Source organism: Condylostylus longicornis, unplaced genomic scaffold, assembly GCF_029603195.1.
Source record: "Condylostylus longicornis isolate FDR11 unplaced genomic scaffold, ASM2960319v2 ptg000048l, whole genome shotgun sequence".
Classification (NCBI taxonomy): Eukaryota; Metazoa; Arthropoda; class Insecta; order Diptera; family Dolichopodidae; genus Condylostylus; species Condylostylus longicornis.
The window spans coordinates 15,091,670-15,110,342 of NW_026578017.1; the positions used below are offsets into that span (position 1 = coordinate 15,091,670).

At 24.5% G+C, this 18,673-nt stretch overlaps 3 protein-coding genes across 4 annotated transcripts; 2 read left to right on the top strand and 1 right to left on the bottom strand.

Moving 5' to 3' along the window:
- Nucleotides 1–877: 877 nt before the first annotated feature.
- On the bottom strand, nucleotides 878–9,695 carry LOC129610995 (protein KTI12 homolog). Of its 2 annotated transcripts, XM_055523890.1 has the most exons (3): nucleotides 9,059–9,695; nucleotides 2,362–2,537; nucleotides 878–1,802 (listed from the first exon to the last, which is right to left on the bottom strand). In XM_055523890.1, the coding sequence occupies exons 2-3, from the start codon at nucleotides 2,398–2,400 to the stop codon at nucleotides 897–899; spliced, it is 945 nt and encodes a 314-aa protein (XP_055379865.1). In that variant the 5' UTR covers nucleotides 2,401–2,537; nucleotides 9,059–9,695; the 3' UTR covers nucleotides 878–896. The 2 variants fall into 2 exon arrangements, with proteins under 2 accessions (XP_055379865.1, XP_055379866.1); XM_055523891.1 differs by lacking the exons at nucleotides 2,362–2,537; nucleotides 9,059–9,695 and adding an exon at nucleotides 1,863–1,876.
- Nucleotides 3,706–18,145, top strand: LOC129610994 (armadillo repeat-containing protein 6 homolog). Its single transcript, XM_055523889.1, has 6 exons — nucleotides 3,706–3,848; nucleotides 16,074–16,847; nucleotides 16,921–17,042; nucleotides 17,128–17,268; nucleotides 17,361–17,510; nucleotides 17,577–18,145. Coding segments are annotated over exons 1-6 (1,404 nt in total). The 5' UTR covers nucleotides 3,706–3,847; the 3' UTR covers nucleotides 17,793–18,145.
- LOC129610993 (USP6 N-terminal-like protein) lies at nucleotides 3,707–6,657 on the top strand. The gene is made up of 2 exons (XM_055523888.1): nucleotides 3,707–3,848; nucleotides 4,780–6,657. The coding sequence occupies exon 2, from the start codon at nucleotides 4,858–4,860 to the stop codon at nucleotides 6,490–6,492; it is 1,635 nt and encodes a 544-aa protein (XP_055379863.1). The 5' UTR covers nucleotides 3,707–3,848; nucleotides 4,780–4,857; the 3' UTR covers nucleotides 6,493–6,657.
- Nucleotides 18,146–18,673: the final 528 nt, after the last annotated feature.

Below are 18,673 nucleotides of genomic sequence, written 5' to 3' on the forward strand. Positions count from 1 at the left end.
CGTTTAACATTTATGAGCATAGAGTTAATAATGCAACATTTGTTTGAAATTAAGCAGATCAAAAAATAAAATCAGTCTATAATTTGTACTGAAAATTAAACGTTTTGTTAATAAATTTCTAAAATTAAAAAATTTGAAACCCGTTTTATAACTTAAATTAGAGCAAATTTAATGCAAAAATTGATTAGAGTTTTTAGCAGCTTGATTACATTGTGTTAAGAGTTTGAAGGGTTATGGTACTCTAAAAACCAAAAAACAAAAAAAATGGTAAAAGAAAATAAATGTTAATTGCCATATCGGAGTTTTTTGCGCTTTATATTACAGATGTGTAAAATTAAAATTTGTGTTTCTAAAAGAGATGTTTTTAAGAATCCTCAAAGCCCATTTTTATATTTCATTACATATTTAATGTAAATAATAAACAAATTTTTTTTTTGCATTGGAAAAAAATGAGGATACGCAATTGAGAAGGGGGTCCCTAACTTTATTTGAAGCTTTATCAAAAATGAGATTATTAGGTACATATTTCATTATTATTTCACATTGATGAATTATTAAATGGTATCCTACATAAAATTAAGGACTTAAATGTTTTAATTATGCAATATTTACAAGATATATATACTACTCTAAGCAAAATCCAATAAATACCCTTCTCTAACGTATATTTTTTATAAAACACGAAAGGGTTCTGAAGCAACAACTGCACCAAATTGCATATTATTAAACGTCTGATAAGGAGTTGTTTAAAATAATTAATAAATTATTTGAAAAATTAGCACATCCCATGTATCTTACAAAAGTTCAAAAAATTCTTTATGAAATTCTAATTCATAAAATGTTCTTAAGAAAGTCAGTTATAGCCAACGTTGAATTTTTAAATATTTTATTTGAAATTATTTATTAAAATTCGAATTTAAAAATTGTACAAATAATTGCGGAGCTTTATCTAAAGAGCTTGCGTTTGTGTGTAATTTAGTATAATTTAAAAATTGCTTTCTTAACCTATTTAATTGAATCGCATTTATCGAATCTGGTATATTTACTTTAACATCGGTTGCTTTAACTGAAACTGGGCCTAATATCCCAATTTTTCTCGCTGCTGTAATATCACTAACAATTTCCTGAGTCAATTTATCTAATTCAAATAAATGATTTGTTGAGCTCAGTGGAGGATTTTGTGTTGATTGATTCGGAACCAGTGGTTTAGATTCAAATAAAGCATCATATATTCCTTGGAAATCCAAGATATCGTTAGGAAAGGAAACAAATAAAGGGCTATCCCACCTGCAATTGCCATGTGGTTCTTCATAACGCAAACATAAACCATTAAAAACCTCTTCATCGTACGGAACATCTGAATTGTCTAATAAAGCATTGTTATCATTTTTCAAATTGTCATCAGTGCCATTTCTACCTTTATTGAATTTCCAAGCAAGTTCTTTTTGTATCGCGCAAAATAAAGTGCATTGTGTTGTCCTTGCAGCCTTTGTGGCGCAAAATATCTCATAACGATATCCTTTTATATAGTTGCTTGAATCAAAAATTACAAGATCTTGTTTATTTAGAAGACGGATAACTTCAGATTTCAAATCACTTCGAACTGTTTTTTCTTTTTGAGAATCAGAAAAATATTCATTTTTTCTAAATCCCGCTTTCGGCACTGCAATATTTTCAGATACAACTTTTACTACTTTACCCTTTTCTTCAAAATATTTAGCTAACTCTCTAGCTTTCGTTGTCTTGCAGCTGCTTGGATAACCAGAAATAACTATCAATGGCATTGCAGGAAAATTTTTTACCTCAATATAAAAAAAAACTATTTTATAAATAATTCAATTTCAAAGAATGAAAACAATCACACATGACACAAATGTCTTTCGATCCAATTTGTCAATTAATGCCAAAGTTGCCAACTGCCAAAGTTGTTTATTTTGTGGGAATACAAATTTTCTCGGAAAAAGGTAAAGTAACTAAAAGAATTGTTGTAAATAAATCTTTCAATAGGCATTTTACAAAAGGAAATAGTTAAAAGGGTTGTTATTGTATAACAGAATACAAGAAAAATAATACTTAGTTCATATACATTTAGTCAGTGTAAAAGTGTTTGATTTAACACAAAAAAAAAATATTTTGTATACATACTAATCTTAAATTTGCAAATCGAATAAAACAAAACAGGATTAATTCACAAAACTGGGGACACAAGCGTAAATTCATTAATCTTTTATTACTTTCAATACTCTATAGACATAATCAGATGCAATATAAAGACACAATTCGAAATTGGACAACTTCAAAATTTTGGCAAATTTTTCGCACTCGAAAATTACATTGTGCCAGTATATGATAATTACTCACTTTTTCCACTTTCCGAGCAAAATAGAAGATCAGACCCATTATGTATCGTTAAGAATCATAACTTCTGCCAAAATGTCCTGGGAAGTCACACATTATACAGACAGCAGATTTAAAATTATAACGTATTAGATATTGGTGAAAATTATAAGGTCAGTGTTCAAGCCAATGATTCAGCGCTGAAAAAGTGACATACGATTATACTATAAGTTTTAACTGAAGATTTTAAAGATGGAGGAAAATGAAGAATTTTATTTGAGTATAGATTGGGAGTGAAACACTAAATAACAAGAAAAAATTAAAACATTACCAAAAAAACAAGTATATATTCAAATTCCGTCTTGAATTAAAAAAAATACAACACAAATTTTAAATTAAAATAGGTTAATATAAATAGCTTTTACTTCGTAAATTTTTTATAATAATTTAGGTACTTAGTTAAAATTTAACATAAGTTTTATTATTTTAGAAATGGATAATATAATACAATCAGCAAACCTCTTATGTGTCCGAAAAAAATACCTACAACTTCTATTATTAATTTTTGTTGACGTAGGCTATAAAGGCAGAATTAGCGATGGGGGTGTTTTGAATAGAAGTGGTTTGTGATCAATTATCAAAAAAAGCTCGAAATATTTACTAGCTACAAAAATTATTAGAAATAGTAGAACCCTGCCATATGTATTTGTTGACGCTTTCCGTTTAGAAAATCACATAACGAACCCTTACCCATACTTAACACAATCTCGGAGGGAAAAGACATTCAATTTCAGGTTGAGTCGTGCCGACAAAGTGTTGAATCCGCTTTCGGAATTTTATCAGCGAGATAAATAAAAATATTTTTGAAGTGCAACTTCAAAAATATTTTTATTTATTTCTTAATATTAAAACTAAATTTAATATTATAGTTCCGTGTGCAGTCCTATTTAATTAGATCAATTCCCTAAGCATAATGGGTTGCCAACGAACGGAAAACAATCTATAAATTATTAAAAATACTCAATTGGTTAAATTGATTAAAGGAACAACTAAATTGATTAGAGGAACTCAATTGAAAATGTTTAAATGTTTATATGAATGTGAATATTAAAATAATTTTATTTTAGAAATTGTAATTTTCTATGCCAGTCCTTAAGCTTCAATAATTTTTTCAATGATCGAAGCAAATTCACAAAGCAATATCTGTTGTCAAAATAAGCAAAAGAAAAACGAACTTGGTAACACATGTAAAACAGAACTGACATTTGTAACGTAACTTTTTATTTGACGTCAACCTGTCATTTAGCAGCGGTCAGCAATCGAAAAAAAAACGAGCGTCTCAGTGAAGTGCTTCAAGTCTGCAGATACAAGCTAGCTGTCTGTTTACATAAATATTTGTTTTTATTTTTAATATAAATTAAGTTTTGAAAATATTGAAATAATATTTTTGATTAAAAAATTTAGTTTCTGCATCAGATATTCCAATACATACATTCAAAAGACCGATAAAAGTAAGTAATTGAAAAATAATTATACCAATAAGAAAGTCACAGTGCTTTTATATGTTGACCACATTTACTTGAATTAATTTGAATTATTGAGGTGTACATAAGAACGTCTAGAGATATGATTTCACTTCCAAATAAAAAAAGAGAAAACCTACGCAAGATTTACCGTTTAACTACATAAAAATTGATATATCTAATTAGAGTTTCTAAGAAATTTTTTTCAAATCAAAATTCTTATATTTATAAGAGAAACAAAAATTTGTAATTTAAAATCTGGTTTTTGCGTGAGTCATTAGAAGTAATTGTAAATATTACAAAGGCGACAACTTTCGTGACCATTTTTGAATTTATATATTTTCACATCCTCTAATAATTAACTATGTTTAGTAACTAGAACAATATAATTTCTTACTAGTTTATTATATTTATTAAATTCAAATTGTTCTGATTAAAAAACGGAGCGAAATCGATATAGAGACTCACATAAAAATTATTTTATGTAGGACAATTGCCATCTTATATTTTTAAGTACAGTGGTATTTTTCTTATTTATATACAATGGTAAAATTTTTTGGTTTTTAGGTCACAAATTTGTGATGAGTTGTTTTAACCGTCACATAAATAAAATAAGTGTAAAATAATAAGCTTCTATTATATATGTTTGGTAGTAGGTTTTAGATCTAGTATATAGGTGAATTTATGTAAAGTGTACATATGTATGTAAGTAGGTAGGTACCCGTAGTAAATACATCTTCTAAAAAAAATTTAGGAGCTTGAAACTGAAAAGCCAACCTGTTATTAAGATATAAAAATATGTATTTAAGATATTGAAAATATTTAAATTATTTGGATACCTATAAAAAGAAAAAAAAAATAGGCGTTTCGTCTAAAAATTACTGAAATAGATTTATCTTTTTTTTATTTGTGACTATAGTGATCTATGCATCTCTTGACGGGCTTAGTTACTGGTGGTAATACATGCACACAAATGTAACAGAAACAGGCTTTTTAAATGCAAACTGCAGAGGTTAAAAAAATGAAAATGAATGAAGAAGAGCTATTGCAAAGAGCGGCGGAAGAAAGGGAGCAGATTTTCAAACGCTATGATTTGGGAACCGATCCATCCAATGAAGTTTATCCATGGGAAAATCCAAGTTTTGAAGTTTATCATCGAACTGATAAGTTTGGTTTTATACATGATTCTCGCTTACCTGACACACTTGATGTTTATGAAATTAAACAAACGAAAATAGAAATCGAGCGCGACAAAAAATGGATGAGAATGATGTCAAAATGGGATCAGAATAGTGAAAAGCTGCGTAGAAGAGTGTACAAAGGGATTCCAAATAAAATACGTTGGGTTGCTTGGAAGAAGCTTCTTAAAGTTGATGAAGCAATGTCTAACAATCCTGGGATATACAGCACAATGCTGAAATATGCTAGATTGTATTCAACAGAAACGAGGCAAATTGATTCTGATGTAAATAGACAATTTCGTGAGAATATAGCATTCCGCGAACGTTATAGTTTAAAACAAAAAAGTTTATTTAATATTCTAAATGCATATAGTATATACAATTCAGAACTAGGATATTGTCAAGGGATGTCTAGTTTAGCTGCAGTATTTTTGTTGTATATGGATGAGGAGGAATCATTTTGGGCATTAAATTCATTGATGATAGATACCAAATATGCTATGCATGGTTTATTTATAGAAGGTTTTCCAAAATTAACAAGGCTTCTGGAGCATCATGATAGAATTATTAAAAAAATTATGAGAGATCTTCATGCTCACTTCATAAAACATAATGTTGATTCAATTTTATATTCTATTAAATGGTTCTTTTGTATATTTGTTGAAAGAATACCCTTTAGTCTATGTCTAAGAGTCTGGGATGCTTATCTTTTAGATGGTGAGCGAGTTGTTATTGCTATGGCGGTTACTGTTTTAATGCTTCATAAAAAAGACTTGTTACAATTAAAAGATATGGACTCAATAATTGAGTATTTACAAGTGAAATTGTACAAAAATTTTAGCTACCCTGATGATATTGTAATGAATGCTGTAGAACAAGTGATGAGAAAATTGATGTCAAAAAAATTAGATTCTCCACCAGCACCAAAAGTGAATGAAACACCGACACGACCACTTGGAAATTTTGTTGAACCAGATTTTGAAAGAAAAATTGGTCGAAGAAGATCAACTTTTACTGAAAATGAAAGACAAACATTTGAAAATGTAATATCAAGACAAGAATCAAACGCATTGGAAATTCAATCTAATACATCAATTGAAAATTCTGAATATGCTGTTGGAGATCCATTTTCATTAAAAACATATAGAAGTTTTAATAGTTTAACAACATCAATATCAGTAAGCACATTATCTTTAAATAGTGGTGGTAATAATAATGTTAAAGTACCAAATTCAAAATGTAATAGTAATTTGACTGAGAAACATAATAGCATTGACAATAATATTAAAATTGCAAATGATAATGCAGAACAAAACCAAATTCAAATTATTCAAAATAAAAATGATAATGTAGTGGTAGTGAATGTAACACAGCCACATGAAAATAACATTGAAATACATTATGATAATATAGAGGACTCAAGTCTTGAGGAAGAAAATACTCGACTCTAGTACATTTTATTTTATTTCGAAAGTATGAATTTAAATGCAAAGATTTATATTATTTTTTTTAGATGCTCGATACTTACCAAAATCATTTTATTTTATTTTTTTTTTTAAATAATTTGCTGAAAATATTTTTCCAATATCAATTCAATATGCAGATTTAAAATATTTGAGATTTGAAAAATGCTGTTATTTGTACATAAATAGAAAGTTACAAATGCAAAGGATTTTTTTTTTATTATTAAAAATATAAAATAAATATCAATTTCTAGTTTAGTACTTAAAATATTAAAATAGAAAAAGAATATAATAAAAGATTAGGTCGGTCCATTAGTTTTAATTTTCAATTTTTTGAAATACATATGCATATAATACAGCTTTATAGTATGTAGTTATATACTTTCTTTTGATAAGATATTAGACAATAAATATTTACGGTTATTGTGTAGAAATGAATACATACATACATACATACATATGTATAATGAAAGCTTTCACCTATTTTTTTTTTTAAATATTATTTCTACACAAAAATAGTTATTAATTTGCATTACAGATTCCTGACAATCACAATTTTTGTGAGTGACTTAAAAATTTATTAGATATTATGTACATATTCGCAAATTTTGTACTTTTTAAACTTAAAAAAGAAATATATAAAAAATGGCAATTGATTGAACATTTTATAGAAATATTTTAATAAATTTTTAAAATCTATACGCTATCAACAAAATACTACATTCAAAAAACACCCTCAAGGATCGACTTAAAATAAAATAATAAAAAAAAAAGATAAAAAAACAAATAAATATTTCTAAATTCGAGCAATGTTCTTGATTATAATAAAATTTTAATAATTATTTATTTATATATAAGTTGAATTTATTAATAATTATTTTATTTTATTAAAAATTTTAAGATATGTATATAAATTACATACATAATATATATATACACCATATATAAGTATGTTCACATAGTTTTATATAGCGCCTAAATAAGAAAAACCACAATTTTACGATACGTTAACTGATTATATTTTAAAATTCTAATTATAAAATATTAGTTTCAGGCACTAATAAAATGTGTATGATGAAGAATTTCAATTATATATATATAAGAAAAATTTTATCATCACCTAAAATCAAATAGTATTGACTATCTTCATCAAGATGTACTATTTAATGTTATTTCAATATATGAATTTCAATTCTATTCATATATTTTATGAATACATTCATAAAATATATGAATAGAATAAATTTCATTATTTTTTTTTACATTCTACTTGATTTTATTATTCAAAATTGCAAAAATGGAAAACTAATGAAATTATGAGTACAATCAAATTTAATTTTTATTATATTATAAATTAATAATTAATTTTCTATTGACTTTTTTTATTTAAAAAAAAGTAGTAATTATTTAAATAAAAATATCTTAAACAAAATACTGTTGTCTTAAATTGTACGGTGCAAATGAAATAGTTCTTAATAGCCACTATTGTTGTTCATTATTAACACAAAAAAAATTTAAACTTTTTGATAAATTTCTATATAATAAAACCAAGAAAAAGAACCATTAACTAAAATATATTCAAATATAATTTTCACTACCAACATTTTTCCATTTCATTCAGTAATTTACTTTATAATGAATTGAAAATTAATAATATTATAAAAAAATTTTAATAATTCATAACTTTACTTGAAAAAATTTTTATAGTTAATAATGTACATTTTTTTACAACTTTTTAAATTCTGGTCATTTCAAGTTTTTGATACCACCGTCAATATTTATTACAATCATGTATAACAGAACATTTCCATTATTTTTAAATTTTTAACACTTAAAATAGTTTCTTTTCGCTTTTTTTTAGTTTTTTCAATATTTGTGATACTTTGAACCAAAATGCACTTTATAAAATTTTTGTAAAATGCATTTAAAATGGTGAAAATAGTACTTGTAGAGAACATAATAAAAATTTATTTTGAAAAATATGTTTTTTTTAAACAAATATAATTGAAAATGAAAAGGAATATTTGAAAGCTTTCCAATTATAAAAAATAAAATACATAATATAAATTATATAAAATAAAAAAAATAAAGAAAAAACGTGAATCTTTAAAGGTATATTTTAGCAAGGTTTTTTGCCATTTTTCTTAGGTTTAAGCGACTTCTTAAAAAAAACAGAAAAATATTAAATTAAAAGAAAACAAAGCATTTATGTAAGGTAGTTATTAGTTATTTTTTTAGAGAAAGAAATTAAACAAATATATAGAAACAAAAAAATAAAAAAACAAAATAATCGATATTAATTAAATAAAAAAAAATTTGTGGCGAAATTTTGCTTGTTATAAACTTTAAACACATCAAATATAAATTCGAAATGCACATAAATAATATAAAACCCTAGAAAGGATTTTGCTCATTAATATTAAATAAACATGAATACATATTTGTAAAATAATGCATTGTTTTCTAATATAAAAAAAATAGATCAAATATTAAGAAAAAATAGCAATTCAATTCAAATCAATTATTTATTTAATTAAGCACAATAAAAACTTACATAAATTCGAAATGGAACACGGCGTCCATTAAAATGCAGATCTAACGTTAAATTAACTTATTCATTTATTAAAACATTACTGTCGAATAAGACAAATTGACGTTAGAATTGCATTTTGCTAGCCGCCCATAGTCTTTCGAAGAACTCATTATAAATAAAAGATCACATTTTTAAAATATTCAAAAAATTTTTTTCAAGTACAAATAAAAAATTTCACATGCATAATATGTATTTTATAAAAAAAAAAAAGAAAATCAATTAACGAATTTAAAACATTGTAACAAGTAGAATTTCACCTTGTTTTATAACAGATACAATAATATGTAAATGAAATAATTTAAAATATAAAAAGAAGAATAAATAAAGATTTACATAGGTTCAAAATAAAGATAAAAAAAAAAATAATTAAACTATAGCACCAGTGTTATAATATTCTTTCTTTTTTCGCTCTTGTAAATAAAATATATAATATAATTATTATTGTATTAGAAATAAGAAGACCCCCCTGTATCAAGACAAAACAAATAAAAAGAAAACAAAAAAGAACTAAGAGACTATAACAATTATAAAAAACAAGAAAAAAAAAAATACATGAAAAAAGATGAAATAAAATCTTGAATTATTTTATTTAAAATTAAATATTTCGTATTTTTTTTTTAAATCAGAAATAACTAAATATTAAATACAATTAATTAATTTTAAATTAAATAAGATTTTCTAATTTTTAATAAAATTAAAAGCTCAGTTTAAATTTGTCGTTATTGTATTTATAAACGAACCTAAAGTTTACTTGATTTGGCATTTCAAATTTTGTGATATGACTCGAAATCTAAATTGTCATTGATATTTGATCATTATTAATTTTACTCCTACTAGTAATATATGTAAATTACGGGCGATAGATAAAATATTTAACTTTCGGGACGGGCGAATTGCAGAAAATTCATATAAAACGCAATAACTATGTTATAAAGTTTGTGAGTCTGAAGAAAATCATTCTTAAATTTCAAAACTTTTTGCATGAAAATATTTTGTGTCTCTCGTTACCTTCTTTCGTTTGCTTACGAGAATGATGCTAAAAAAAAATTCAGTATCATTGGGTATATATCCAAAATATTAGCATTAGAATTTGTTGAAAAATTTCAATAATTATATTTTAAAAGCAAAAAGTGTTTGAATATCGTTTTTACACAAATGAATTTTACATTCATTGCCAACTCAGTAACAAAAAATGTGATATTTAAGTAAGTAACACTTCTGGTTAGATATCGCAGGCTCAGAACGAATAACACATAGAACAAATTTAAATATATGAATTGAATTATATTATTTAAATTTTGTCAATGTTATTCGTCTTTTATCTAGAATTTAATTTAATAATAAAATTAACCTCTAATAATAAATTTGTAAAAAATAAATAACGAAAATTTCTTCATTTTTTTTTTATTCAGAATGGATGAAATCAATTAAGCTTGTCCTAAACAGAAAAATTAAGGAAAAAAAATCTGCCCGAAATTAAATGAAATCAGTAACTTTCTATCGGTTTCTATTCCGTTACTCGCAATCACCAATATTCTGTTAGTCGTATCACTTGAGGTGATTATTAACTGAGAAATATTTTGGTTTTCAGCGTAAAATCTCAAAATTTTTGAATAACAATCTATCACGTCAAATGATGGGACTAGCAGAATGTATGGGAATATGTATTTCTTTTAAAAATAAGTGTTAAGTCACATTTCTAATTTTATATTTATTAAATTTATATTGTTTTTATTGAAAATTTTGTGACTATTAATAACTATTAAGATAATTTTATCACTATTATGGTAAAAAACTTTTTTAGTTTCGCCTACAAATTTTTTTTTTGTGATAACAATTAAAAATTACAACGAAATTCATTTATTATTCATTAATATTGTTAGCAATGTAAAAGCCTTCTCTTTTTAAACGGGGGGCTTTTAAGAAAGCACATTTTCTATTTAATAACCTTTAATAGCGATTTGTAAAAGAAATAAAGAATGAAGCTAAGGTATTTTTCTGATATTCCGGTTTATGATTTTTTAAGTTTTAGCAATATAGGAATAAATTTTTAGGATAATTTGAATGTGACAGTATCGAAAGATATAATTTATGTACTACAAGTATGTTTTGCTTGTCTATCATTATGTTCCGAAAATATGTTATAAAAAAAAATTTGAAAAAATATGCTTAACACTTAAGATTACCTAATTGCAAATTTTAATAAATTTTAATTTAATCCATAAATTTTAGAGCCTTTCTATTCTAAGTTCTTAAAAAAGATCTAGTTTGAAAACATTAAAAGTAAAATCCGCAAGTCTTTGAGGCGGTTCACAAGTCACATTGGTTTTCTTTTCATATGATTTAAATTAAAATTTTAAGTTTTTTATATTATATGAAGGCACACGATAAACGGACGGATTGCGCTAAAAAAATTGAACTAACAATATTAATAATATTAAAAAAAATAATATTTATAACTGTGTTATCTAATTAAATTACTCATAAAATACGTGTACGTGATATTTTCATGTTGGTATCGAAAATAAAAACGCCTCAAACTAAATTATAATTGAAATCAAATAACAAATTTGAATAATTATTTATTTTTTAATAATGTTTTTTTAACACACGCACAAATAATTTAAACGGGATTTCAATAATAAAAAAAACCTTTACGTTTAGAGCGATGCGCTAGGTTTCAAATAACAAATGTATTTATAATCAAATGTTTGATCAAACCAATTAAAAATATAAATTTGGTAACTTTTGCATTAGAAGATAATTAATTTTTGGTATTTTTTTTTCATTTTGCTTTCACTACCTGTACTCTATTATTTGCTAGTTACTTCTGCCCAGGTTTTAACAATAACCGAAATTTCTTTCTGCACTGCTCGTCGCCAATTTGTCCGAGTTCTTCCCACTTTTCGTTCCAATCAAGAGACTGTCGTTCAATCGCATCTAGTTTTCTCTGACCGAAGGTATGGCCCAATCAGCGACGTTTTTTTCTATTTATTTGTAAACTTACTGTTTCCTCGCCGGTAAGTACCCATATGTCAACGTTGCTAATTCTTCTAGGCCAGAAGATATTTTTGGTATAATGTGTGTACATATGTATGTATATAAATTTAAAAAATTTATAAGTTTCTATAATTCTTTAAAAATATTTTGAAAGGAAAAAACCAAATATATGTAATTTCAATAATTTTTAATCCATACTTTGAAGATTTAATAAAAATCTTCCACTTTTATCTTAGAATAGATCTCTAATAAGATCTCCATCCAAAGTATGGTATGTATATGTATATTACATGAATATTAATTATATTTATAGTAAAACTAATATATATGTATATACAGTAAGAAATATTCCGGCTTTTAAGAAAATTGTATTATTACTAAAATGAATTTGAAATGTACACATAGTTTTTAACTTTCCTTCCATAAAATTTATTGAAGCAAATAGTATTGATCTAACATTGATCTAATTTCTAGTAGTAAATTTGCTAAATAATTACACCACATGTGAAAAATAAGTTTTTAGAAAAAGTGTTTAAATATGACGTAAACTTTCACATTATTACGAACAACTTGAGTTCAACTCAAAATTTGTTAGATGATATGAATTTCAATTAAATTATTAATAGAAAAATTGTTTAGCGTAATCTACATTTTCCTTAATTTACAAAAAGAGTGGAAAAACTGAGGGTTCTTGTGTTAATAGGAAATTTTTGTGTTATTAGTAAATTGAAAAATTACAAAACAAAATCCGTTAGAATTATATAAAAATCTAAAAAGTACGAGAATAATTTGGTCTTATATAGAAAAAGTGGAAGTAAGGATATGAACAATGCGCATATAGCAAATTAAAATTTTTAAATTCCCCAAAAATAAAAACGGTGAAATGACTACGGTGACTCTGAAGAAATGTCCTCTTGTTTTCACTCGGTTCTATGTAATTGCGGTATCTGGCAGTTTTAATCATGCCAAATTGGTTATAACTATAATGTTAATATGATTGTGTGTATAAATACAAATTGTATTAAGTATTAATATCTCGAAAAATAATAACGTCTATGACATTTAATTTATTCACAATAATCAATAAAAATAAATTTATTGCGATCAAAATTTTACACTGTAGAATCAAAGATCGCACAATTTTGATCTTTAAATTGATATTGATTAATTGTTTGGAATTGAAGAAAATTTAAAAAAAAATTTTTTTATTATTTGTACTAGAAATTTTGTAAAGGTTTCGGATCTTATAAGTTATGTAAATATGCAATTATAGGTTATTTAGTAATTTTCGAATTATTTTAATATTCGAATAATAATATTATATTTACCTGCATAGATTATCACCTATGTGTTATTCTGTTAGTGGTACCACTTGAAGTGATCTGATATTATTGAAAAGAATTTCGAATTTTCGAATTGTCTTTACTCAAAAAATTACAAGACTTTTAAATAACAAAACACCACCTCAACTAACAAATGTGACTAACAAATAAATAGTAAAATAAGTATAAAACGTATATGTAAATATATATGTAAATATGTACGTATGCATGCAAATATGTAAAGAAATTATGTAATAGAAAATATCGTCCGTAAACTGACAAAATTCACAATAATCTTCAAAATTATTTAAATTGATCTTATATTTTAGACACAATATTTCTGAAAATAAACTTTATATTCTGGAGAAATCTAAAATATAGATGGGTTGGTTATCTCAAAATCACACTTTTGTAGATTCAGGCGTTTGCTATAGTGGGGACTATGTATATTATACATTATGTAAGAAAATATAAGAGTTGCGTTAATTTTATTTTTCAATAAAAAAATGCATAATTGAATAATAATTGAACAATTTTCATAAAAAAACGTATACACTTATAGGTTGTTTGAAGCAATTCTGACATAACTCAAAATTTGCATATTTGAGAAAATTGAATTTTGAAGTTTCGGAGTATTGAATTTTCTCATTATTTTATTACTCATTGTAAGCTACAATTTTTAAATTAGAGAAATGGTTTTTTTTCATAAAACAAGCAATTTTTTAAGTGCTTGTATAAATAAATCAGAAATCTTATTTTTTTGAGTTATGACAATGTTGCAGCAAATGAGCAATATCTAAAATTGCATGTAGTGTAATTCTGACGCAGAAAAAATTCATAGACATTGTAGATACTTAGAGTTAGTATTCAGTTGCACTTAGTAATAAAAAATAGTTGAAATTCAAATTTGATTAGATAAAAAAAAAAAAAAACAAATTTTTTTAATAAAATTAATTTAAATTCTTTTGCTTTCTATTTTTCTCTTTCCATTGTTTTCCTTTTAGTCACCACCTCTGGAATGACTTGAATTTTATCTTATTACTTACTCTTGTTTTTAATTTTTTTATTTTTTTTTTTTTTGTGTTTCGTTTTTTTAACTTTATTTTGCGTTTGTTTTTTTATGATGTATTTTTTTTTTTTTTTTTATTTTATTTTTGTTTGTTCTTATTTCAATGATAAGAGTTTGCCCATGAATTCTTGTTCTATTTTTTTTTATTTAATTTTTTGTTATACATGGGTTTTATATACATATATATAAGTATATATAATTATGTTTATGTATGTATATTTATATTTTGTTTATAAGCTTATATATAAATTAATCGATAATACGAGTACAGACAGGGAAAGATGTTAGAGAAAGAAAAAAACAAAGGTCCCAGATATTTTTGTGTACTCTACTCTACTATTCCTCCATATATAAGCATTTGATATTGTAGTATATATTATATTATATATGTATATATGAATGGATGTACTGTTATAAACATACATACGTACATAATATCATGAATATGGAAAATTTCATTGTTCTTCAGATTTCTTTCCCTGAATAAAATAAAAAACCCTGAATAAAAAAGAAAAAAGTGTAAAATTATGAATTTTTTTGTTTTTTATTTTCATAAAATTTTCTTTTAATGTATGTACCTATATATGTACATATGTATATGCAATTATGTACATACATATGTAAATTCATAAAATGGAGCTCCAAAATATTACAATTTTTTTAAAGAAATATTGGATGCTGTACTTAAATTTTTGGATATTAAAAAAAAATGCCTTTTTCATAAATTTGAATTTTTTCTTTGAAATATGAATTTCGCAATTGGAATCTGACGTATTTTCTAATTTAAATAATAAAACGAATCACAGATCAGGGCCGTATTATATTAATGCAATTTATCATAAATTAATTCAATTGATCAAAAAATTTCACCACCAAGAATCGCACCATCAACACACTAATGAGCTTATACTTTAAAAAAAAAGTCCCTTTTCCCAGATGTACATATAAAAATTTAAAAATTAAAGACTTACATCTCTTAACTTTTAAAATTTGAAAAAAAAATTCATTACTTGAAATTAATTATTTTAATAAAAATAAAATTATTAGTCGACGAGCGCATATTATGAAATTTTAAAATTAATTTTTTTTTGTGAATTTTAAGAGTTTTTAATGATTTTATTTAGGTATGCATGTGTAGATACATACATATGTAGGTATATAATGCATTAGAAGCATCCAAAAATTTCAAATAAATTTCTTATGCCATTATAAAAGAGATTGAAACTATTTCGGAAATTTAAAATTAAATAGATTTTGTACAATTAAGAAGCTTACAATGTTGACCCTAGTTGTCTCTTTATCCATGTCTGGTTTAATATTATTTTTAGGACTAATTATAAAGGACACATTCATAAAAATATTTGGCTATATGAAAATTGCAATCAATGAGGATTTATAAAAGAATTCAATTTTTAATTAAAAAAAACAAGGATTTTCTACTAGGTTTTATTAAGTATGTAGATTTTCAATTCATACTTACATAATGTGAAGGCAGTTTTTAATAAATCTATTTATTAAAAAATAAAAAAAAATTTAACTTTATTTGCTTATTACTAATAATTCTTTTTAATATAAAAATTTTTAGTGGCCAAATTTATTTCACAAGAAACTTTTGATGATGTTGTCAGAGAAAATATTATTGAATTTTCAATGTCACCGAATGAAGCCCGAGAAGAAACTATTAAACAATTTGAAGCTCAAGATATTAATTTGGCTAATATTATTAAAGATTTAACAATAAATGATGAAACTGGTGTACCAATTTTAAATGAATGTATTCATAAATTAAAATCTCATATTGATGATGGTATAAAATTAAATGAGAATGATTTAATTGAAAATCTTAAAATATTGGAATCAGAATGCAAAAAGTCTATACCGCATAGAGTTATGGCAGCTAAACATGGTGCTCATGAAATTTTACTAAAAATAATTGAAAATGAACTTAACTTACCGGAATCATCACGAAATATTGATTTAATGGTATATTGTTTAAATGCAAAAACAGCCTTAACAAATAAATATCCAGATATATTTGATGATAAATCATTAAAAATTGTTATAAAAATTTTGGATACTCATAAAAATGAAATAAATTTGATATCAGCAACACTTCAGTATTTACCGAAAGCATGTGTTCTACATGAAATTAATCGACAAAATATTATGAATGCAAATATAATGAATTACACTAAACCTCTTGTTAAAAATCCAAATGGAAAAGTTGTAAAAGATTTATGTACATTATATCGCAGTTTGATATTAGATGATGATATACGTGTAGAATTTGGTAAAGCACATGAGCATGCAAGACAAATTGCTTCAGAAGTTCTGATTGATTTAACAAAAATTCTATCAGGTATTGATACTTTTAAAGTTGCGAAAAAATTTTAGTTCTTAATATTATTTCTTATTTGATGTAAAAATTTTAGAGCACGATGATGTTAATGTTTTAAGTGATTTAATTTTAACAATTGCATCACTAGTTGTTCGCCAAGAATTTTGTATTGCAGTTGAGGAGGAAGGTGGCTTAGAACAAGTTTTTAATTTAATGGTATATAAAGTTTATGTGAATTATCGATAAACTTCTATTAACAAAAATAATTGGATAATTTCTATATTTTTTTTTTCCAATATAGAATAAATTCCCAAATGAAGTTAAATTAAATCGTGAAGCCTTAAAATTATTAAGGGCCTTGGGCGGACATGATCAAGTTAAGAATAAAATTGTTCAAAAAGGTGCACCACCAATAATTTACAATATTTTGGATAGTAATAAGGTAAAACACAAAGTTTAATAATTCCATTTAAATTTTATATTAGATAACTTAATGAATTTATATTAATTGATGAATAATTTTCATATTTAAAGGAGAATGAAAGTGTAACTGCAAATGCTTTGGCATGTGTTTCAACACTTACATTACGTGTTAAAGAGAACAGTGCAGCATTTTTCGAAACTGGAATTGCTGAAGTAATAATTGAGAGCATGAAAATTCATCCTAAAAGTAAAATAGTTCAAGTGTGTTTAAATATAAAAATAAATGTTACTTAATGTCTATAAAAAAACAAATTTTTTTTTTTCTAGAGAAATGCTGCTTGGGCAATACGTAATATGGTGTCAAGATCTCGTGAACAATGTGAACATTTTCTATCATTTGGTGCTGAAGAACTATTAAATGCTGCTTTACAAGAGTTTCCAGCTATTTTGCATGATGTTAAAAGTGCTTTACGTGATTTAGGTTGTAAAGTTGATCTTAAAGAAGAATGGACTGGAAAAGCTGAAATTAAAATTGCTAACTAAGAAATAATATAAAGCTGACTTCAATTGTATTTCATAAAAAGAAAACGATATTCAACTAAACACTTATAAAAACAATTGCACTAAAATGATTTATATACTCTTAGTTTACATAACTGGAAGTTTTTACATTATTTTCATCGAAATATTCAATTGACATTGAAAAATTTAAAATAAGGGGGACTCATGAATTTCTTCAAAATTCCCACATTTATTTATTTGAAAGTCATGCTTTTTTTGTTATTGTGGTAATTGAATACTAAAAATGCATTAACTTGAAACTAATTATTAGTGTTTTATACTTTTATAAATTTGATATTAATCAAAAATTTATTTATTGCAAATAAAATATATTACTAAAAGACAATTATAGATTTTTTCATTACTATTTTGTTCTTCATTGTATTTAATATCTTTGCTTTTCTATTTTAGCAATTCACCAATTGAATAATGTTAAATCTTTATTTATGGACCCATAATATTGAATTAATAGGAAAATTTAAGTGTTTCTGAATCTAACCACATTTCATAGATGAAAGCTGGGCATTTCAATTTTATTTATTAATTTTTAATGTTCAAAAATCATTAAACATTGTTTGATTTTAATATGAAGTTCCTCATGAATTTGTCGAGAATTCTAATTGCTGGAATTTTCATTAAGTTTTTAAGTATGTATTTACTCATTTACAATGTTTATTACTTTAAATTGTCTTCATTCAAAAGCTTACGTATTTTATGTTGTCAAATACGTCTTATTCATTGGTTTGGTTAAAAAATTTCTCAATATCAAATCCAGGAGAGGTTTTAATTTAAATAATTGCAACATTAGAATTTAATTCATGTATAATGTGTTATTATGCATAACCGATTTCATCACCGATTCA

Bases quoted from the DNA above. Each gene is read 5' to 3' on its own strand.
- LOC129610995 (XM_055523890.1), bottom strand. From the start codon at position 2,400: ATGGGTCTGATCTTCTATTTTGCTCGGAAAGTGGAAAAA. The intron at 1,803-2,361 runs GTGAGTAATTAT...TTTTATATTGAG, and splicing joins TTGCTCGGAAAGTGGAAAAA to GTAAAAAATTTTCCTGCAAT.
- LOC129610994 (XM_055523889.1), top strand. The intron at 17,043-17,127 runs GTATATAAAGTT...TTTCCAATATAG, and splicing joins AACAAGTTTTTAATTTAATG to AATAAATTCCCAAATGAAGT. The intron at 17,269-17,360 runs GTAAAACACAAA...TCATATTTAAAG, and splicing joins ATATTTTGGATAGTAATAAG to GAGAATGAAAGTGTAACTGC.
- LOC129610993 (XM_055523888.1), top strand. From the start codon at position 4,858: ATGCAAACTGCAGAGGTTAAAAAAATGAAAATGAATGAAGAAGAGCTA.